The sequence below is a fragment of the Triturus cristatus genome, chromosome 7, assembly GCF_964204655.1.
Source record: "Triturus cristatus chromosome 7, aTriCri1.1, whole genome shotgun sequence".
In the NCBI taxonomy this organism is placed as follows: domain Eukaryota; kingdom Metazoa; phylum Chordata; class Amphibia; order Caudata; family Salamandridae; genus Triturus; species Triturus cristatus.
This window is the reverse complement of record NC_140590.1, coordinates 1,014,068,504-1,014,092,783: the sequence shown is the minus strand read 5'-3', so window position 1 is coordinate 1,014,092,783 and position 24,280 is coordinate 1,014,068,504. Positions and strand designations below refer to the sequence as shown.

Below are 24,280 nucleotides of genomic sequence, written 5' to 3'. Positions count from 1 at the left end.
GAGATGCTGCTGAAGATATTTAATCGCATCCTTTAGCAGCCCAGTACCCTCTAACTGGATTAGTTAAAGGTTTATAAAACAGCTCCTTAAAAGGTGAATCGCGTACTTTATATTTCTAAGGTTACTAATGCGCACACCTGCCCTGAATAACCTGACTGCACATGCAGCTGGAATCCTGATTTTCTTTTAGCTCCAATACATATGAAATCCTGCGTTCGTGCGGAGGCCCAGGCTCGGATTTGACAGAAAGCCTGGTTCTGAGATGAGGAGGGGAACCAAAAGTGTATTCTCTAGCAGACGTAATACTATTGTATGTGTAACTGGGACATGCAGTGTGAGTGCTAGTGGAAGCATACCATTTTTGAATTCATAGTAATGGACAGGTCTTTTTACCATAAGTCAGTTCCTATTCCTATAATTTTTCTCTTATATATCATAAGCCTGGCCTGACATCCATGCATATATGTTGAGAGCTTGTTTATGTATGGTGAATGGTAGAAGGCCTCCATGTTGCTTGCAAGGGTGTGAATGCTGAAGCCAGTAGGATCTAATATGGATTGCACCCTGTTTGACATGACACAAGATGGAGGTTGTGATTCAGCCTTCCCAGGCGGTGGAAGTGTAATACCTGCATTCCTAGGTTGAAGGGTGGACATTTGGTATATAGTGGAAGAATGGGGAGTGTTGGGCTGAGCATGGGCGTGGCCCTTTTGGATCCCCCTTGAGTGGCTCAACAAGAACTGCTGATGATATCCAATGCACAGCTCCACATTTATTGTAATCATGTTATGGGTTTTTCCACTTGGAGCCATACTCATCACTTCATGATGGGAGATCCAATACTCTAAAACAAAGACTGAAGCCAGAAAATGAAATGTAACATAGAACTGCATCAAACTAGTTCACGGATTTTAGACGGTGAATCCACACCCCTGCCTGTAAACAGTGTATATAAGTGGAATGCAAAGTTTTCCAATTGATTCCAGTTCCAGGCTTCTTCAGTGCCCAAGGGCAGGGGCACTACGCAGAGTACTCAGCAAGTTTCAGTGATCCAGGGCTGATAGCGCTGATAATAGTAACCCTAGGTAAAAGGATATCACACCGAGCCTGCACATTGATCTGGAGAGCTGTGGGTCAAAATGAGACCTTGAAGCCTGCCTGACTGCTGGGCAGGTAGAAGAAATGACTTGTTCAATAGGAGCTTTCTGTCCGAGTAGGAGAAGCCCAGCTGTCGGGCCTGGAGAGAGGTGCTGTCTGAAAGAACTGGACTTCCGTGGGAGTTGACCTGAGAGTGCCTGGGAATTTTCCTGCCTCCCTGCATGACACTTGGTACTCACCAGTGTGTCTGCTCTAACCACAACCACAGATTACCAAAGGACTTAGGTCAGTGAACCTGCACCATGGACCAGTCGAAAGAATCCCCCAAAGCGAGGTCCAGACCTGCCCGATCTGCAGCAAAAAGTGGAAGAAAAGGACCACCAGAACGACCCCCTGAAACTGAACATGATTCCTCACACTCTGCAGATGAAGACTGAACTCTTTTGCATGGAACTCCAAAGTAATTTAATACCAGGTAACACTAACAACGGAACAAAACACTGATTGGGTACCTGCATAACAGATTTTGGTAGGACTTTGCTGAGATTACCATTCACTGAACAGAACCGTCTGATCAAAGCATAAATACATATGGGTCACAAAACACAAAATACTTGGCCATTTCACCACAGCAAGATTTGATCTGTACTGAACTCGAAAACTTCTGCGTAGTAATCCCCGTAGCAGCAGTCAAATACCTTTACTGTATAGCTACATATTCTTGATGTATAATATTCAGCTCTGGTGTAATTAAATTACTTCCCTTTTCTTAAAAGAAAAGCACTGGGCTGGATATCCATTCATTATGTCTCTTGTTTGACTGAGTTCTGAGTCGCCACCCACTACACTACCTCCCAGAGATGTCTAAGAGTGCTCACCCTTGGAACTCTGAGAGGCACGGACATTAGGGGGGCAACTGGTCCTTTTTGCAGTTCCAAAGTAAGGTAGACAGGAGGTCGCAAGAAGCAAAAGATACCCATGGTGGTAGCCCTGCCTATACTGGTCTCCCCCCCCCAAAACCTGGCCTGACATCATCAGGTTTATGATATTTGTTTTCACAGCTCTTGGCTCACTATCTGTTGCGCATAGTGTAGAACACCTAGTATAACCAAATGTTTAGGCTTTTACTGTCTTGTAGGAGTTAGGTAGAAGCTGATCAAGATGGTTGCCGATGGAGAATCAACATCCACCTTTGGAGGCGTGGAGTCTCTTTGGAACATACGCGAGTAAGAGCATAACGGACCATATGTTTTGGTGCACATTGCTACATGTCACCATACGAACTAGTTGAAGCTTTTTCTGCTTTGCTTTTTAAATTTCCAATAATTGTAAAACTACTGCTAAGCAAATCAAGAATCCTCTTAAGTGCGACATGAATTTGTTCTGTCACTCAAAAAGTAAAAGGATTTGCTATGGCAAGAATCTTTTTTCAGAATTAGTCAGCAATATTAAGCTGTTTGATTCACATTGCTCTGGGTGTCTCCTAGTCTTAGGCATATAAGTGATTATTGATGGTCACTGGTAGATGTCCTGCTTACCTCAGGCCAGCTTTCTCTTAAACTCCACCAGAAATCAACTCGGACCAGGAATTTCCTCTTCTGCCTCAAAGAATGGAATTTTCTGGATATGTAAAGTTGAGAGTAGTCTATGAAAACAATTCTGCCATTTCCACACCATTCTGCATCAACAGTCTAGCTGCCTTTAATATGCCAGACATACCTATCTGCTCCTTCCATTTCACTAAGCCAATTCAGCAATTTCCCAGTCTTATCCACATATTCACACAACCATCTCTGTGAGGCTACAGAAACTTGTTTTGTTGCATTCTTCAACATTACTTTAGAGTGTTCTTATTTCACAAATTCTGTAAGATTATATATTCTATAGTCTGTCTAGTACTGATGTTCTAATACAATAGGCATAGGTTCGAGCTACAAATTTCCCTTATCTCGGTCACAAGAAAATTGTTGCTTTACCCACATTAAAGTTATGCAATCCTCCCAGAGCCACATCACTTACGTCCGTCTTTCTAATGTAAAGAATCCAACCGTGTGTGTATCAACCAAATGATATCCTTTTATCCCCTGCATATCTTGCAGAATTTTTCTCACTGTTGCACATCCAGAAATATGGGGAAATGATCTGAAATGTATTGCTTGGTGATTTACTGAATATATGATTATCAGTACCCTGTAGAAACCATACCTCAGCACAAAGAAAGGAAGAAACATGTTCACGCTGTCTTATTAGAGTACATCTCTCTACCCGTCATGAAAACCCATTTCATCTAAGAACCTTTCCAATGGCGGTTCTGATGCACCATTGTCTGTGTTAGAGTCTATCTTTTTTCTTGCCAGTTATCAAATCAAATGAAAATCTCCAACTTCTAATTCAGAAATATTTTGACTCCGTCTGGCAAAGTGCCTGAGCGCATTCCTTGACTACCAATGTCTAGACAAGATGGCTGCTCTGCTTTAATTTTTCTTTGGAATTAAAAAACCACAAAGTAGGCAGCTTATGCCAGGGACCTAAGCTCACTGCTGCCTTTTTTTATTGTGCATTACTTTGTCATTAAAACGTTTAAAAAAGTGGAATCAAGCCTAAATATTTTGGTTTACAATTTTCTTTTGATTCCTGAACTTTATGTTTTATTACAGGAGATCCCTTCCCACTTAGAAAGACATTTCACAATTTGTCACTTTTTGTTTAAACATTTTCTTCACTTTATATTTGCACCTAAAGTATTTTAATCAGCATTTATTTTCAGAACATTTCACAAGCTAGCCTTTTGATTTGAGAACAGTTTATTTTTAAAGGGATATTATGTAAAGAGTATGACCATTGAAAAGCTCTAATTACATTTAGATGTGTTGTCAAATCAAGTGAATTCTTCCCAAGTACATCATGATCCACTAGTGAATATGATAACTTTTTTTATGGGTGGGTGGAGACCATTAAACAGCCCTTCTGCACTGGCGTTGCCAGGAAGAGATCTACACCAAGGTCAAGTACCCATCCAAAGTCCACATTAAGAAGAAGAGGGATACTATGAGATCCAGGTGCAGAGTTGGTAAAGAAGACTTTTGAAAATTGTTGAAAACAGACAGTTTTGAAGCTTATTAGGATGATAAAGATGCACCACGTGTGCCCTATCCGCACCACTGCATTGATCATAAGAAGCTGATAACAGGAGGTAGAAAGTAAAAATATCTTACATGTCAAGACAGAGGAAGTTTGTCATACAAGTATGCTAGGAAAATATACTTGTAAACAAAGTAGCAGGCAAATATAACATAATATGATTTAGAAGTTTATCAGAGTGCAGACTGTACTAGGTTAGACAGACAAAGCTGCCAAATGCAGGCCATACGAGTATTCCACTTCAAAATGCACATTTAGAAAGTAAAATCTGATTCACAAAATATATTCAATGGATCCAAATTAAAACAAAAACAGATAAATGAAACATTGCCTAGCCAAACTTTATTCCAAGTTCTAGGTAGGTTTTGGTATCTAGAGTTAAACTTTCTGAATTGTTCAAACCTGGAGCAATTTCTAGTTTACTAAACTGTTCTTCAGAGAGCACGGCAGATACGACCTAAAACGCCTTACCTGTATCCAAGGTATGCTGCTTCTCCTGTTTCTCTTGATTTACCATCTGCACTGTCCGGTTTAGATCTACACCTTGTAGTTTAGCTGCCTGTTGAGCTATTTTCCTATCAACATCCTTCAACTCCATCTGGAAAGCAAGAAAAAGTTCATCATTGTGAAACACATATCATCCATAAAGCTAATTTAAATTGAGCCATGCAGTTCTACCCCAGAAATTATTTTTTCCTTCGCTTCTGACCTACATTTTTACACCAGTAGCATGACTGGTTTGCAGGGTAAGGCCACTAAGTACAGAGAGATGCAAATTGAATGATACAAGGGCATTTTTTTTTTAAATGACTTCATGTCTTATTATTCTCGATATTCTTTTGGATAAGTATGGAGTTTAATTCACTTGCTAGTGCCGGAATCAATTTAAATGTAAATGGTTGAGCATCTTTAACTCACTCAATGATCCCTGCTCTCCGTGTGAGGACTTCAATCCCCTGCGACACACCTTGGCCGCCGTATATGAGGAGACCAAGAGTTATAACTCGGAACAACATTTTTATCGCAATATTATTTCCAAGTTTAGTCATTGAGTATTTTGATATATTTTAAGTTTTTTTTTTCATTTTTCATTAAACAGGTTTAGTAAGTTATTTTATTCAATTAGTCAATTGCATCAGTAGAATAACAAAATTGATCCTAAAAATATGGTTAGAACAAGTCACAACAAATAATGCAATATAGCGTGTTCCATAAATGAAAGAATCCTTATTCTAAAGAATGGGCTGAAATGGGTGTTAGCAGGAACCCATAATTAATTCAAATTTGAGAGGCAAGAGTGAGAGAAGCATAAGGTTCAAAATTAGAATTATCAATATCAGCTGAACTTCCTATAAAGTGATGTTCGAAGAAAAAGCAAAAATAATCATGAAGTAGCAATAGCAACTGCAAACAGCAATTGGTTGGGTAGGGTGCCAAATCAGCATTCAGCCTTCAGCATAAAGCCGTAAGCTTCAGTGCGGGTAAGGTCAATAGCAACAAAGGACAGATAATTCACTCCCAATCAGAAATACATAGCATCTTTCAGAAAATCAAAGAAAACCCTCAGTCGCACCAGCCAGCATCCGAATAGTTAGAAAATCACAGTACACAAGAACTCCAGTGAAAGAGCAGTCAGAACAAACACTTACTACCCAGGAAATTAAAAAAACAGATATAAAATGCTGGGCTCAAAAGGATTAGTATTAGGTGTACAAAGGAAACCCAGAAATCAATAGGGACCTGGGGCATACATTTTATTCTGCAAGACTGTGGTCTCAAATAAATAATTTATTCATAAAATTGTATCCGAATGGTATTTTACTCAATGTACAAAACAAAAAAATAAAAATGAAATACGCAGTAAAAACAGCGACGCAGTGGGTGCTTAGTGCAAAAACGTGCTTTGTGTTCTCTTATAAGTGAAAAACACTTGGGAGGGGGGCCCAAAGGCCTAGTGCAAATAGTGGCAGGACGTATAATCAATTGAGGGGCCTGTAAAGTGACTACTGAGACCAGGCCAAGCTAATTCTAATAGGAACTTGAGCACCTGATGTGCTTCTGAAGTTACAGGATGAAAACCTTTGGAGTGGGGCCACACACAAAACTTCTCCCACTTAGCCTGATAGTTTTAAGAGTTTATGGCAATCTAGCCTGATGCAGTATGGCTAGACAATTGAAAGGGGGGCCTAGCTGAAAGAACTTCAATTGTTAAAGAGCTATTCAGGTAATACAACTTCAACTCCCAGAAAGCACCGCTTCCAGGTGAGTAATGCTTGGTAAGAGAACACAATGTTCAGGGTAAAGGCGCAGTAATAAAATGGAATTCCACGGTAAAAACGATGTCCACAAACTCCCTCAGGTCTTCTTTACATTCCAGCCCCCAGTATCTAATTCGTCCGGGTCTTGAGACGAAAATGCAGTGATATCGCCTCCTCGTGCAGTCACAAGCTACACCTGGCAGCAGTCCCTGGATGACCTGGCAGTTGAGGCGGGCAGAAGTTGTTCCCATCCCTCGGAGAAACGAAAACAAGCTGAAACAGCTGATGCCAGCATCTCTCCTGCCACTTAGTGGAACGGGCCCTCCCAGCACACCTCTGGCTAGTGCGCAAATTATAACAAACGAAACCCTCTCCAGTAGGAAAGGAGAAGAGGCCACTCGAGGAAACTTTGGGAGCCGTTTAATAAGGACAGCAAAGCAAGATGCATTTCGGCGTTGTAGCCTTCCTCAGTTGCCGCGATGTTACTATATATATATATATTCATTCTCTCCCCCCCCCTCTCCCCCCCCCTCTCCCCCCCCCTCCCCCCTCTCTCCCCCCCCTCTCTCCCCCCCCTCTCCCCCCCCCTCTCTCTCCCCCTCTCCCCCCCTCCCCCCCTCTCCCCCTCTCCCCCTCTCCCCCCCCTCTCTCTCCCCCTCTCCCCCCCCTCTCTCCCCCCCTCTCCCCCCCCTCTCTCCCCCCCTCTCCCCCCCCTCTCCCCCCCTCCCCCCCCCCTCCCCCCCTCCCCCCCCTCTCCCCCTCCCCCCCCTCCCCCCCCCCTCTCCCCCCCCTCTCCCCCCCCTCTCCCCCCCCCTCCCCCCCCTCCCCCCCCCCTCTCTCTCCCCCCCTCTCCCCCCCCCCCCCCCTCTCCCCCCCCTCCCCCCCCCCCCCTCCCCCTCCCCCCCCCCCCCCCCTCTCCCCCCCCTCCCCCCCCCCTCTCCCCCCCTCTCCCCCCCCCTCTCCCCCCCCTCTCCCCCTCTCCCCCCCCTCCCCCCCTCTCCCCCCCCTCTCCCCCCCCTCTCCCCCCCCTCCCCCTCTCTCCCTCTCTCTCCCTCTCTCCCTCTCTCCCTCTCTCCCTCTCTCCCTCTCTCCCTCTCTCCCTCTCTCCCTCTCTCCCTCTCTCCCTCCCTCCCTCTCTCCCTCTCTCCCTCCCTCCCTCCCTCCCTCCCTCCCTCCCTCCCTCCCTCCCTCCCTCCCTCCCTCCCTCCCTCCCTCCCTCCCTCTCCCTCTCTCCCTCTCCCTCTCTCCCTCTCTCCCTCTCTCCCTCTCTCCCTCTCTCCCTCCCTCCCTCCCTCTCCCTCTCTCCCTGTCCGGCCATACAAGAACTGGAGCATTGTTTAAACATGGGAGAAACAACTGCAGCTACCTTCTGATTGCTTTCAGAAAAATGAGGCTTATATGAAGCCACCGCTCTGTCTCTGATGTGGGGTCATGTAAAGATGTAGTGTTTGACCTCAGAGCAAACCTATGTTCCATGTAACCACCCCTGGTTTTGAAGAAATGCTGTTCCAACCATCTGACAAAAACTATCTTCTCAGTGGAAGGTTCTTCACTTGAAGATAATTGCTCTGTAGCTTTCTTCTTTTGCAGCCACATCAGCAGGCGACTTTCTTGTTATCCCATTTTACACGCCTTGCTTTAGTGTCTCGAATTGAGACAGTAAATGTAGTCAATATGTTGATAATATGCAAGTAATTTTGCTTTGCCACTTGAAGCACAAAGTCGGAATGATGCATTCTTTGATTCTGCCATTTTGAGGAAAAGCTTAAAAATACACTAGGACACAAACCTGAAACAGTCACCCTACCAGCCTGAACAGCTGTATGAAGTGCATAGAACCGGTCAAAAATGTATCGGACTGGTTGAAATGAGTAAAAAAGGACTCTGAGCTCAGCTCTGAAACTTTCGAATGCATGTTACAAAAGGTATGGTAACCTCTGGGGCAGAGAAGTTCATTGTGCTCATTGGTTGGACTTTTGGTCTTTTCTAAGGAGGTAAGTGAGTATATTACAGTAGTTATTTTCTACGTATTTCTATGGAAAGCTGACCTTATAGCTAATGTTTAATAACTATAGGACTCCCACTCAAAGACCAGTAATGAATAAAACATGGGAATCTTAGAACGAGCAAAGGAGGCCAGAGGCCGGCGCTGCCACCCCATGGCCCAAGACTGGGAGAAATTGCTCTCTTGATAGAGTGACCACTATCCCCCCCAAACCCCTCTGGACCGCAGCAACCGTACGTCTGAGGCTCCCAGTCAAGCTTCTCACTCCTGCAATGGCAACACTAGTTCACCCCACCACGGTCTGAACAGCCCTCGACAATGACCCAGGACCATCCATGTGTCACATGGCTTACCCCCATCAATTGCCCTGCTCACTCACACGGACTATCTGCAATCGATGCACCACCGGGACCACAGTCCCTTCGCTTCCCCAGTATGCATCACACCTACCAGCTCCAATATTAATTCTGCACAGTTTGATCACCTACAGAATTCAAATAGATAGGTCACCAGTATCCTGAAGGGGCTAAAACACCTCCTCACAATTGATGTGCCCACACCCTCACTTCTATACCGCGTAATACTGCAGAATGGCCCTCAACAGGCAGGTAGGTAACCATTACCCAAATGTAAATTTGATATTTAATTTACAGGATGGGGACCTAATAGGACATCAATTGATATGTTTTGCTCTCATAATATTTATGTTTTGAAAATCCAATAAAAAAAAAAAAATCTATGAATGAGCCAATGCTCCTTTGGTTTCTCTTGCTTCATAAAGCCCCATAATTATCTCTTCAGATGCTTAAAAACAAGGAAGCCGGTGAGAATCTGAAATATTGATTTGAGAGTGATGTACTCCACCAACTTAATAAGAAACTAGCTGGGTAGGTCAAAACACAGATCACTAAGAAACCTTTTCTCAACTCTTCATAGCTATGGCAAAAGCAGATGTTTTTTTTCCCCCGGAAAAATGTTTGCATGATCCAGCAACATTTAAGTTAAGAAACATAATATTTGGAAAAATCAAGAGAAAAATAAAAACGATAAATAACACAAGCATGCTGAAAATCAGATTGGAGTTGTGAAGCTTTAAAGTTTGTATTCTAAAAAGCTGCAAAAAACCTCAAAGAGCGAACAGAATTCCAATGTGTGATTCACTGCGACATGAAGCGAACTCAAGCGGATGACGATGAAACAAGGGTCAGGTTAGTATGTTGTCCCAGTCAACTTTTTTTTACTTCTGCCTGGAAATTATAAGTGCAGGGTGAACTGGAAAATCTCGGCCCCTCACATCATGTCTTTTTCAGGGTCAGAAAAGCCCAAACCATCTGAAGGTGCCAGTTAACATCTTCCGCGGGCTGTTTGGGAATGCCCAAATCTCCCAGACAGCCAGTGAGACACAGAGTCTAGGCGACAGTTCAGCAGCAGCAATGTCAAGTCCAATTCATTGCCAAACGGCAATAGGTTTTTGTGCATAGGAGCTCCTCAGAGGGATCACTAGTCATTTTTTTGTTTTACAAGTACAGAGGTTGCTACCACACTATTCTTTGTTTGACATCACAAAGGTCCCAGGTGCAGCCTTTGAAATATCTGTTCCTGCCAGTCCCAAATACTATCCAAACTTAAGTAGCCCGTCTAGTCCTTGCGCATCTTTAAGTGGTAGCATTTTATGGACAGTCATTACCGGTCCTCACTAGAGTGCAGGGCATTCTGAACCAGTTGGAAAGGAGGCATAGCAGGAATAAGGATAGATCAGTCCTAACCTTTCAAAGAAGAATTGTGGTATCGAGAACAGAGTTCCTTTGAAATGAAATTAATTTCTGGCTGCTCAGTCACCTTAAAATACCGATTTTATCCATGAAGGCAACTGGAAGATACTGCAATGATTTTAATAACGATTTAGTTTCAACTATCAGTGTTGTAATGCTGTCTTTAAAACACAAATGAAGCCCTCTGTCACCTTCCACCCCAAGTATCACTCAGATAACATTAATATTCAACATACAAATAGATGACCCTAGAATCAGTTTATCTAATTAGACTGAGAATTCCATAAAATTCATTAGAATCTTCTATGCCTTCCTTAGTACAGACTTGGGATCAACTGAATGTAGGATGTCATCCATATACAGTCTTGTTTTAAAACAATTGAGCAGTCACTTGAATTAAATGGCAGATGCTAAACCTTTGAGCAAATTAATCAATTAATAGGTCCAAAAAATTAATTAATGATGGCTAGCATTGCCTAGTGCACCTAAGCAAATTGTTCTGCCAATATATCATAATAAAAATTGCAGTTGGCTTTTATAAAGCTTCAACACTTCACAGAAACACAGGTTGTAATCCTACTTTTGACAATGGGCAACATATAACTCTGAGTATTTTTTTCCATACCTACTAACAGGCCAATAAGATACCCACATCTGTCAATACCATACAAATGTTGACTGTTAAAATTAGAACAACCCTGGCCAGCTTGATGATTTAGGGAGCCACTATTGGTTTTAGTCTCAAAACCCCAATCTTATTTTTATGTTTTTATTTGAGAGAGAAATTTGTCTTTAAACATTCATAAGAATGCCGATCCTCTTTCACTATCAGAATTGTAATTGCCTGTTTCAATTTGCTTAAGACTTGTTCATAAGGTCTCCGAATACATGTGCGAAATGGAAAGCTTACAAATGCTGATTAAAACGCAAAATGGCACCCAAATGTAGTACGGAATTCTGTGACGTCAGGACAGATGAAAGGAGATGTTGTATCATACTCAGTGTTCTCATTAAGATCAGAATTATCATTTTACTCTTCTAAGCCAATGGCATAAGACGAGCATGTGTTGTTATTTCAGCCTTAATTTTTGCCTTCTTTATCAGACTGAGAATTCTGCTATACCGCAGCTTCTCAGATCTCATCTGCCACTCAAAGCATCACATCACAAAATGTAAAAAAGCAGTAATACCTATTTAACTAAACATGCATGAGACTCTGCACTCTAAGAATGAAAACAATGCGAGACTGCAGGACTGTCCAGGACCATCAGTCACATGAAGGCGGACTTCTGTTTTTAGGTCTCGCCTACGCAGCGCACATGCGCTGCATAGGCAAAAAGACCTTTTACTATCGCTTCGGCTTTTCAACCGAAAACGTGCATGTGTTAAATTGCATTCAATGGCAACGCGTGCACGTGTGCCGATTGCCTTGCGGGAGCGAGCTTGACACCATATGTTTGTAATTAACTTACAAACACATGGTGCCCCTGGCTCGCTCCCGCAAGGGAAACGCTTTGTGTGCTGTCGCACTCCCCCCGCCCCCTCCCACTTTTAGCGCGCTTGTTCTGTAAAGGTACAGCACTTTGTAAAATTACTAAAGTGACGATTCCACTGTCATAAACCTTGCTTTGCACGACCCCCTAAGGCCAGCTGCAATAGGAGTGTGCAAGTCCACCACATAAATGCTAAAGGCACACATTCAGCTATGGTATTCCTGAGAGACCGTACATCATGACAACTCTGCCCCTCAAGTCAACACAACACCAACCTGATGTCAGCGCTCGGCCGGTTTTGTGACGTGGAACAACCTACAATTAAAACCGCCCTTCACTTAAAACACCCTGGTGCCCCGGGAGTAACCCTATACTGACACGCTGCCTCTTTACTAGGCTAATGAACCAGAAACATGCAAAAACAGGCGCAACTGAGCCCACGTGAGCCTCCAATGAAAGGGAACGAGTTCACTGGTAAACGTGTCGAGTGGAGTTGCAGCATTCCTGTACAAGTGACCGACCGCTTGCGCCTGTCAAACAAACTCACATCTCCAGTGAAGCCCATCGTGCTGACAGCCTCGAGGCAGCCGTGCAGCCAATCTCCTCTCAGCCCCAAAGATGTTACAATGCAAGCCAGGTAAACGACAGCGGGGCAAGCCAGGTAAATGACAGCGCAGCAAAACTCAACTGCTTCTGGGTCGGTGTGACAAAAGGACTATCATGTCCGTTTATTTGCATTTGTTACACAGGGCGCGCCAGACCCGTCCGTGGGGGCAGAGTACTTCATAAAACAGGGTAACAGAGGTCATTAAGGAAAGAGTTATAAGACCGCTCTGCATACAGTGCAGAGAGACTAGAAACTCCTAACAAAATAAACGACGTGGGTATGTAACATACATTTGGTGATGAGAAAATCTGTTGTCACATTGATAGACGTGTAGTTCTGGCAGTATAGCTAAGAAGATAAGAGCGAAGGCAATATGTAGACGTACCAGGGGCGCAACGCCCTTTGGGCTCAAAGGGCTTCAGCCCCACCCCCTTCTTCCCCCCCGTCCCCCCCCCCCCCCTTGTGTGTGTCAGCCCGGCTGAGACAGCTTCCCGGGCACACACGCTGCCACACCCGTGTACTTCACAGGTCTTTAAAAGACCATTTACTTGTTAAAGAGGCTTTGTTGTGTTTTCACCCCTTCTTAGAGCCCGCCCCAAAATTTTTAGTAGCCCCCTGCCCCCACCGAAATTTGGCTCTATTCGCGCCTCTGAGACGTACACATTGTAATGTTTTATTTAATGACAATCTTGAGTGCGGGGCAGGTCTGTGACTAAAATATATATTTCCATACACACTAACACAAAAATTCACTCAACATTGTTAAAAGTAGAATACGGTTTCTTCTGCTCGTGTTACACTGAGATATGCTTATAATTCACTTAAAACACAGTTAAAAACAATTAAAGTGAGCTATGGTTACAAAAAAAACCCTAAAATGTGCCTCTTATGACTGGCCATTCAAATCATAATTCATAACTCGCAGCCCCACCATGCACTTTTCCTCATTTCAATCATTATATCACTGATGACATCTTAAATGACACTATCAACGACATCAAATATGGCGTGTCAAATTGAATCTTTGGTTACATCGGTGATGAGATCATATATAACATCACCAATGAGATCAGAAGAGCCCGTGGGTGTGCACACAGCTCCTGAAAGTTCCTAAGTATTGTGAGAGAGAGCTTCCGGGATTATGCCATGCAGCCAATACATTCCATGCAACTGGAGCACAGGGTAGTTGCTTAATTTTATTTTCTCCAAAGTAAATTACACACTTGGAAAATTACGTGAAATTACAAGGAAGTTATGCAAAGTACACCTTAGGCTATCCCACTTGAAACAAGCATTTGCAATGCAATAGGTCTCGCATTGGCGCGAGTTTGAGCTATTGGCATTCTAAATCACAATGCCTTTTATTTATGTTTCTAAAAATAAAATAAAAATAAAAGGCATTGTTATTTGCAATGCCAATAGCTCAAACTCGCGTCAATGCGAGACCTATTGCTTTGTAAATGCTTGTTAGTCTAAGTGAGGAGTAATGATTTTCTAAATATTTGTGTAACTTTAATAACAGGCAATCTTCCTTCTCAAAGAATTTTGGGCTAACATCTTACCTTTTGTTAAAAAGTGAAAAGGAAATGTCACCTGTATTTGCTACACTGCAGGCTCTTCAGAAAGATTTACATTAAAGCCGCTGCCTGAATTCCCTCTGAACTCACCAGGTACCGTTCCATCAGTGCCACGTCCTGTAAACACGCCTTGGCACTCTCTTCCTCCGACATGACAGTGGCTAGAAGAGTTTCCTGCTCTTCCACCTCATTCTTCAAGCGTTGGATCTCGCGGTTTATATTCTGCAACTTGTTTCTGAGCTCTGGTATTTCCTTTTCCCGTAATTCAACCAACGTTTCCCTGAATAGAAAAAACAAAGTATCTCCATAAAACATTACTTTAAAAAAAGGTGTAAAAAACATCTCCAATTTTACTCTCATGAAAACAGTGATGCGGAAGTTCTTATGAAGGAATCGTCTAAAATCTGTCGTTAAGATTTCACTGCACGAATTTTGGGGTTTTCCCCAACCGCAGTGATAGATACCCATTTTTAGCTTGTTTTTGCTTTTTAGAGTTCTAAAAACATAAACAAAGCAATAGCTTTGCAGTATTTAAATGTACTCGTCTGATGGGTTTCAAATTTTGAAGATGTCAGTGGATTAGAACATTGGCTACGAACCACTGGTTTTAATTATGGAAATACCAAGGTAGGCTTCCATGCTTAACTACATTAAATCTATTGGTGCGTCTCGGTTGATTGTTAACTATGCAAAATATCCTTGCACTTCACACACAGGCTTATTATAAGAATGGTTTATAAAAAAATATAAAGGTTGGCAATCGAAAAGACAGTGAATTTACATTTGCCTAGATCTTGGTGACATGCTTACACGGACACATCTCCAATGAATCATTGACAAATTAAGGATACATTTGGATGGAAATCGAATTCCACGGTCACTCTCCCTAGTTCCTGTTTCATGCTGAAAAGTTGAACTGGTAACAAAGCTTCCTTTGTAATGTTGCAAATGAATCATTTTTAATGTTCTCAACTATGGAATGCCAAGGGTGGGATGAATGCAACCAAGCTTTTTGTAAACGGGTAAATAAAGAAAAAGGACTACTAGATTGACTACAACATAAATTGACAGAAAACATAGCAACCTTTTCAGATCATGACAATGTTGAAACTGGAACTTGGAACGGCTACAGAGATTAAATATGAAATATTGTGTACACTGCCATCAAAGCAAAAAGTATCCAGTGGATCCCATCACTGGATCAGAGCCTATGTATACAGATACCATCTCTGAGGAGGTCACTTAAAACCCTTTTCCATAATAAGTCCAGACTAAGCAACACTACAGCAGGCAAACAGAAAGCATGTGAATCTACACATAATGTACGCCTCAAAACATGACTCCTAATTCAAAGATGGTGCTTTAGAAAGGCATCCTCGCCCTTACTTAAAAACTGGGAAAAAGGAGCCGAGTTCCATCGTAAAAGTATGCTAGATGATTAATGTTATTGCCTTTCTCTGCCAAGAGATACCTGACCCGCTGGAACAGACAAACTGACATGTAAGACAGCTTTGAAATGATGCTCCATAATTAAATATTGAGGGAGCAAGATGTAAGCGAGCAGTTCACAGGGACTGCCAGAGTAAAAAAAAAGAAGAAAAAAAGAAAAGAAAAGAAACAAAAAAAAACACACACACACACACACATTTATAGCTGTATATTAACCTTATTCTTTGATTTTAAGACACCTTTATGTTGTGTCTAGAACATCAATAAAAGTTGTGTTTTAATGTTGATGTCTTTTCACCTCCTAGTTTGTGACACAAACCAGACTCTTGAAAATCTGGTGTAGTGGCAAGCAATCTAAGGATTTATAAATTGGTCCTGTGTGCAGTGCCACTGTGGAGAAATGTGTGATGTGCTGGCTTTGAAATTCTAGTATGGAACAAAAACAGACTGTAGTGTACCAGTGCCAGAATCATATTAGGCATCAGTTGGCTACTCAAGATGGTCATTTTACAACGTTGCTCCTGATCAGGGTACACCGTCCAGCTATGTTTTTGATTTTCCCTCCACAACAATCTCTAATAGGGCTCGATGGTACCAGAGTACAACCTGTTAAAGAAGTAATGCTGCTCAGACTAAAAGTGAAATAGCAATTTAAAGATATATTCAAGCATCCCAGAAAAACATAACAAAGATGCATATGTGCCATTTTTATAGGGAAACTGATCTAACAGCACATTTTCATAGGCCTGCCAAAAACCCTAGCTTTGAGCTCTAACATGATCGTGACCGCTTTCTTTTGAGTGTCTAGGTTATTCACACTCCTCCCACAACATATTGGGCTTAGATTCCAACAAATGTGGACCCTGACCAGTGTCTGATCGCCGAGACAAAGCTACCTGTTCAGCCCATCGCTCACAACCGTGAACAGAACACTGAAACAATAAAAGTTTACAAAAATAAAAGGGTTTTCTAAGGTGATTGTAATGTAACAAAGGGCTTGCTTCCCTGAAGGAGTGGCTGGTGCATCTGCTGCTGGTAAAGGAACTGTGGCGGAGGACTGAGTGAGCTAAACAGCAGTTCCAGGGTAATTAAGACATGCAGGAGTGACTCTGTATGGTTTCCTCACCTTACAGGTTGTACTGTTTTCACTGGGGGTCAAATACATTCAAAGGCCAAAAATGCAGTTCATGTCCTGTGGTTGTGGACTGCTGCAGAGGGAGGGGATGCTGGGGAAAGCCTCCATTCTTGGCCCAGCTTGGCTCACTCTCTTTAGATACTCTGCTCAGTAATTGCACTACAAACCTTGCCACATGAACAGAGGACATATTATGATGATGTGGAAGATCAATTAAATGTCATGAGAGACATTAGCAGACTAACATGGAAGATCTGAAGCACAATCCTTCTTATACTATCAGGATAAGAACAAAAGTTTCAGGAGCTTAAGAATGGCAAAGGATATGGAAAGCCGGGTCTGATGGCTTAAAGGACTAATACGTCCACTGTAGTCATTGGTTCGAATCACGTTGGGTCCACTCAGGCTTTCATCCTTCTGAGGTCAATAAATTGAGTACCATTGAGTAGGGTAACAGTAAACATCTGTTATTCAGTGTCAAGATACCCATAGGCGAACGTACAAGTAACATTATGTTTATGTGCTTAACTGGGGATCTGACAGGTGAAACCCTGTTGTATTTAATTGGAAAATGCATATCACCAGTCTAGAGACCACAGGAATATATGTGGAACAAATTGCAATATCCTAATCAGAAAAACTTAAGATTTGAGAATATTAGCCCACTAATAGGAGCAGTGAAAAAGACCCTGGTAGAGGAAGCACATTTCACTATGGACCAATAAAATGCAAATGCATATTATTGTTAATAGTCTTCCATATAAAGATACAATCCTAAACTAAAGTGAGGCCCTCTCACAAACTGCACTCTATGGCTTCTGTGGTCTGAAAACTGCCATTTTCCACTGAGCACAATGTGCAGGAATCCAAGAGTGTGCCACTAAAGGATAAATCTATCAAGGATTTGCTTTGGGACAAATACTTTGAATGCTACTACAGCACTTTCCTGCAAGCCTCAGCTTCAGAAAAAATAAGTATTACAATACAAGAAGTCTGTGCAGAAGAAAGTTTCAGACAAAGTACCCTTGTTACAAACTCCACTACATTCACCTTAAGAATTTGAGTTTACTCAAGGACGCCTGGAGCTAACAGATCCAAGTAAATTTCACCCAATAGCAAAGATATCATTTGTTATTTAAAAAAATGTAATGGTGGTTTTTACTTTTGGGCACTCATCGTTTGAAGGAATCTAGATTTGGGATTAACAATCAGGATTTTAACCTAAAAGAAGCACATAATTCAGAAAAAGATGCAGAGAATTGTCAGTTTTGGAAGACTGAGAGGGGTACGGCATCACTGAAGGTGATGCTTAAGTTGTCAGCCATTATTAATCTTGCTGTTATGCATGAGACTGCAAAATATAGCTGAAGCATCTGTTTAGGCCTTTAGATGGTTTGCTACTTTTCTACAAGAATGAGACTTACACATATATATGAAACACATAAAAGGTGATAGGAGAAATGCTTCGAATAAGTCTAACCACTGACAATCATTCGAGGTAGCATTCCAAATCCTTGTTCTTTAGCTCACCATGCCACCCAAGCTTGGACCCAGTCATACGCATGTCAGTCTTAGCCCCGCTTCAATAGGAAAAGTCCAGCCCAAACCGCCAGGCCATGTCCCCCCTGAACACATGTATATAGGTGCATATGCAGTAATCAAATAGTGTGTAAAAAAATGAAGGTTCTATAAAACCAAGTGTTTTGTGCTAAATATACATGATAGTCCAGTCATATGGGTCCCACACAAAAACGGAGACACCACAACATTTACAGCCAGTCTAGCAAACATTCGTACCTAGTTTTCTCAGATACAATATAGCAAAAAATAGAGAGCTTTCTTGTAGAAATCAATGAATCACTTGCTTTCAGAAATACACCACAAAATTAAACTGAGGAGTCATGTTTGATTAACATCTATGCCTCATAATACATATCTGTTAGAAATGGGGGTCTATAGTTGGCAGAGGTAGGTAACCTTGTCCAAATAGGGACCCTTGCTTCTAGTCAGGGTAAAGGGGATACACACTTTAGATAACCCCTGCTCACGCCCTGGGTAGCTTGGCATGAGCAGACAGACTTATCCCAAAGGCAATATGTAGAGTATTTGTACTCAAAACACACAGTAATACAGTGTTAACACCACAAATGGACACCACACCAGTTTAGAAAATTAAGGTATCTTAATCTAAACTCAACAAGACCAAAACATCAAAAATCCAGCATACATTTAATAGGAATATGACTTTAAAAAGGTTTCAAACAACTTGGCCTATAGAAAACTATGGGTGCGTGATTTCTCTCAAAATACCAGTAGTTGCGACAAAATTCACAAGGCCAAACAGCCGCAGAGATGGGAAGCATCGAAAAACAAAGAGATGCGTCAATTCCTAAGACCATAGGGGGGCGATGCGTTGAATCCGGTATGTAGGGGGAAGTGATGCGTTGATCCTAAAACAGTTCTGATCCGTGGGTGATGCGTCGGGAAAACTTGCCGCACAGGCACAATGCGTGGAAATCCGGGATGCATCGACGATGGCTGCGGCAGCATTGAGCAGTGCTGTGTTGGTTTCTTCAGCCATGATCCCTTAATGCATCGGTTCTTGCAGCGGCGACAGACACTGCGTTTGTTTCGGGAGCAGTGCAGCGATGCGTGGAGATTCTTCTTGCACAACGGTGCTGCGCCAGAAAAACAGACGCAAGAAGAGCGATGGGCCGATTGTCTTGTAATTGCGTTGCTTTTCCAGCTCCCAACGGCAGGAACAACCTCCAGAGGCCCAACACAGTCACAGGCACCTCTTGGCAGGTCAGAACTCCCAGCAAGGAAGTTCAGGGGAGCTGAGGGTAAAGTCTTTGTGTCCTGAGACTTTAGATTAGGAGGCAAGCTCTACTCAAGCCCTTGGAGACCTTCCTCAAGCAGGGGGACACAGCACATTGCAAAGTCCTTGTCCTTTCCTTGGCAGAAACAGCTACTGCAGGCTGACCACAGACAGCACACAGCAAAGCGACAGTACTCCTCCAGTTTCTTCAGCTCGTCTCCTTGGCAAAGGTTCCTCTTGATTCCAGAAGTAGTCTAAAGTTCAGGTGTTTTAGGTTTAATACTTATACCCCAAAATGTCTTTGTTCTCTTTGTGCAAGGGTCTCTGATCCCAGTCCAAACCAGTTCTGTTCTCACTGGTGCAGTATGGTCCACAGGGGGTGGAGACAGCATTGTTCAAGGGAGACAGTCCCTAGTCAGGTGCAAGGAAATTTCCTTCTACTACTGTAAATTCAGCCAAGCCCCATTCACCTCAGGTCTGAGTCATCCAGGAAGGGCCAGGCACACCTCAACCCCCCCCCCCCACCCCAGTGGCTGTCTACAGTGAATGCACATCCCCAGCCCCTGTCACTTACAAACCAGGCAGTCAATACACAAACAGGCAGAGGCACACATAATGGTTAAACAAGAAAACGCATACTTTCTAAAACTGGCATTTTTAAACACACAATTTAAAAACCATCTTTACTAAATGATGTGTTAATAAATTCTGCAGAGTTCATAGAGCCTAAATTTAATTTCTCTATCTTGTACCAATGGGAAGTTATATTTATAAGATTTTATAAATAAACTCCCATTCTATCCTATGGGGAAAAATAGCGTTTCAATAGTGAAAAACGAAATTGGTAGTATTTCACCATCAAGACATGCCACAGATGAACAAGTTACTTCCCTTCGGTAACGATGTATCTGTAAGAAACATTAGTTAGTTAGATTCCTCACCTTAGAATATCCCCAGGCATCAAGCTGGATCCGGAAAGATTTTGTCAGCAATACCCCTTGCGCGTCGCTAGGCGTCGTCTGCGGCTCCGCGTCCATCGTCGGCGTACTTAGATGTCGCCCTCACGCGCTGACATCAGTTCTTGTACATAGCTTTCCGCGCCAGGAACGCAGAGCCATGCAAGAGACCGACACTGGTGCCAAAAATTTCTAGGGCCCTGGAAGGGATAACCTCAACCCTAGATATCGGTTCGCAGAACGGGGAGGATGGGTGAGTCGGTGAGGAATCTAACTAACTAATGTTTCATATAGATACATCGTTACCGAAGGTAAGTAACTTGTTCATCTGAAAGAAACACGTTAGTTAGATTCCTCACCTTAGAATAGATACCCCAGCAATACCAACCCCGGTGGTGGGTCTGCGAACCAAGATCACACCAGAAAGTCCTGGAGAACAGAACGGCCAAAGAAGCCATCTCTCCGGGCTTGGCTGTCCAGGTAATAATGCTTGGCAAACGTGTGCAGCGAGGCCCACGTTGCTGCCTGACAGATGTCCTGCAGGGGGACTCACCGACCCAGGGCAGTCGTCGCCGCTGTGGCCCGAGTGGAATGGGCCCTCAGCCCTACATGAGATTACTTTTTAGTTACTTTTTAGCTAAGGAGTAACAAGCTTTGATGCACAAAACGACCCACCGAGAGATGATCCGCTTGTGCACCGCCCACCCCTTCTTAGCGCCCACGTAGCCAACGAAGAGTTGGTCGTCCACCCGGAACAGTTTTGTGCGGTCCAGATAGAAGGAGAGCGCACGTTTTGGGTCCAGACAGTGGAGCCTCTCTTCCTCTTTCGAGGGATGCGGAGGCGAAAAGAAGGTGGGCAGCGTAACAGACTGCCCGATGTGAAAGGCAGACACTACCTTAGGAAGGAAGGAAGGGCGAGTGCGGAGCGCAACCTTGTCTGGATGGATAGAAAGGAAAGGAGGCTTAGAAGAGAGAGCCTGGAGCTCACTCACCCTTCTAGCAGAGGTGATGGCAACTAGGAAAGCAGTCTTAAGCGTCAACAGACGAAAAGGACAATTATGAAGTGGCTCAAAGGGAGCGCACATCAGATATGTCAAAACAAGATTTAAATCCCACTGAGGCATTACGAAAGGGACAGGAGGAAACATGTGAGTAATGCCCTTAAAGAATCGAGAAACAACAGGGGATTTGAAAAGAGAAGGCTGATCAGGGAGCCGGAGGAAGGCAGAGATTGCAGAAAGATAACCTTTAGGAGTGCCCAGAGCAGATCCCTGCTGGGCCAAAGAAAGAAGGAAGAGAAGAGCCTCAGAAAGAGGGGCGGAAAGGGGATCCACAGCCTTTGCTGTGCACCATGCCACAAATTTGTTCCACCTGCAGGCGTATACCGTTTTAGTGGAGGGACGCCTGGCTGCCAGAATCACATCGCAGACTTCAGGAGGCAAGTCAAATGGCATCAACTGTCGCCGCTCAATCTCCACGCATGGAGGTGGAGACTGGACAGGTTTGGGTGGAGGACCGTCCCCTGCTGCTGCGACAGAAGGTCCTCCTGAAGAGGCAGTCGTATCGGGGGATCGATTGACAGACTGAGTAGCTCGGGATACCAGTACCTTCGTGCCCAATCCGGAGCCACCAAGATGACTTGGGCCCGGTCGCGCCTGATCTTCTTCAGCACTCTGGGCAGAAGTGGTATAGGCGGAAAGGCGTACAACAGACCGCAACTCCACTCACGACGAAAAGCGTCCCCGAGCGAGTGCCGCCTTGGAAACTCCAACGCGCAGACCTGCTGACATTGCGCGTTCTCTTTCGGTGGCGAATAGATCTAACCAAGGCTCTCCCCACTGCCGAAAGAGGCCTTGCGTCACGTCCGAGTTGAGACGCCTGTCGTGATCCATCATGCACCGGCGGCTGAGTTCGTCTGCTCTGGCGTTCAGAGGGCCCGCCAGATGTTGAACCACCAGGGTGATGCCCTGATGTTCTTGCCATGTCCAGAGGCGCAGAGCCTCCTGACAAAGGGTCCAGGACCCCACCCCGCCCTGTTTGTTGCAATACCACATGGCGGTGGTGTTGTCCGTGAACACCTGCACCACACTTCCCCGGACAACAGGAAGGAATGCCTTCAGTGCAAGTCGGATCGCTCTCAGCTCCAAAAGGTTGATATGGAGCTGAGACTCCGTCAGAGACCAGAGTCCTCTGATCTCCGCCTCCCCCATGTGGCCCCCCCATCCCAGGAGGGACGCATCCGTCACCACTATGTGCTCCGGGTGGGGTAGGGAGAGGGATCTGCCGCTGACCCAATCGCGGTTCGAGAGCCACCACTGCAACTGCTTTGCGGTGCCCTCCGAGATCAAGACATGGTCGGACAGGTTGCCCCGATGCTGGGCCCTCTGAAACTTCAGGGCCCACTGCAGAGCCCGCATTCGCCACCTGGCGTGATGCACTAACAGGATGCAGAAGGCCATCAGACCCAGAAGCCGCAGCACCAACCTGACCGAAACCCAGGATAGAGGCTGAAAGATGGGAATCAGAGCCTGAATATCCCAGACCTGCTGGACCGGAGGATAAGCCCGGAACTGCGCAGAGTCCAGAACCGCCCCGATAAAGAGGAGCATTTGGGAGGGACTCAGATGCGACTTCGGCACATTGATGGAGAACCCCAGCAAATGCAGGTCGGCCGTAGTCTGGAGGTGGGAGACGGCTTGCTGGGGCGAGCCTGCCTTCAACAGCCAGTCGTCGAGATAGGGGAAGACTGGAACCCCTGATCTGCGCAGATGAGCTGCGACCACCGCCATCACTTTCGTGAACACCCGAGGGGCACTGGTGAGGCCGAAGGGGAGCACAGTAAACTGAAAATGCTCCTGACCCACCGTGAACCGCAGATAACGCCGGTGGGCCAGCAGGACGGGGATGTGAAAATAAGCGTCCTGCAAGTCCAACGCTACCATCCAGTCTCCAGGGTCTAGGGCAGCCAGAACCTGAGCTAAGGTGAGCATCTTGAACCTCTCCTTCCGCAGGAAGGCGTTGACGCTCCTGAGGTCCAAGACAGGGCGTAGGCCCCCTTTGCCCTTCATGGGAACCAGAAAGTAGTGGGAATAACAACCACGGCCTACTTCTGGACCAGGAACGCGTTCAACGGCCCCTTTGGCCAAGAGGGCCGCAACTTCCTCCCGTAGAAGATTCAAGTGATCCCCCGACATGCAGTGGCATGGCTGGAGGGGTCGTCTCGAAGAGAGGGGGGGGGGGGAGGGGGGGAGGGAGTAGCCCCTCCGGACAGCACCCACCTGTCCGGAGTGATGGAACGCCAGTGGAGCAGGTGATAGCGAACTCTGCCGCCCACTGGCGTGGAATGGGCCTGAAAGCACGGACTAGGAAGGCTTTGAGGCGGATGCTGCTGGGGTGGATCTGGATGGACCGGCACGTTGACACCCCTGTACCGCCTCAACGGAATCCACGTCAGAGACCTCGTGGAGGATTGTTCTGCGGCCTGTGGCTAGGCGGACGTGAGGGGACGCCCCTTCCTTGGCCACGAAAGGGGCGTAAAGTGGAAGTTTGCAGGCGCGGGCCGAGAGACCCAAGGACTTGGCCATAGCCCTGGAGTCCTTAAAGCGCTCCAGCACACTGTCCGCTTTGTCGACAAAGAGGCGATCGCCATCAAAGAGCATGTCCATGACGGTGCTCTGGACATCCCCGGAAAAAGACTTGGACCGCAACCAGGCGTGAGGGCGAAGCACCACCATGGACGACATTGCCCTGCCAAGCGAGTCCGTTGTGTCCAAACCACATCGGATGGCATACCGCTCTGCGTCCCGCCCATCGGCTTCGCTAAACGGCAGCAGAGGCTCCAAGAAGCTTGCTGACGGTTGGAGCACTTCAGTGAGGAGGTTAGTCCTCACGGCCACAGTAGGTAGCTCCAGCCCGAGGGCTTCGGCCGCCTTACGCAACGCCACAGAAAAGGTAGCACCTTCTTCCGAAGC

At 44.9% G+C, this 24,280-nt stretch overlaps 1 protein-coding gene across 1 annotated transcript in view; it reads right to left on the bottom strand.

Moving 5' to 3' along the window:
- The window catches only part of RAD50 (RAD50 double strand break repair protein), a 495,519-nt gene that overhangs the window by 193,557 nt on the left and 277,682 nt on the right, over window positions 1-24,280 (bottom strand). Inside the window, exons 15-16 of the mRNA XM_085618052.1 lie at window positions 14,042-14,231; window positions 4,711-4,837 (exon numbers count right to left, since the gene is read on the bottom strand). Of these exons, the coding sequence (XP_085474178.1) occupies window positions 4,711-4,837; window positions 14,042-14,231 (317 nt within the window). The remainder of the gene's footprint in view (window positions 1-4,710; window positions 4,838-14,041; window positions 14,232-24,280) is intronic.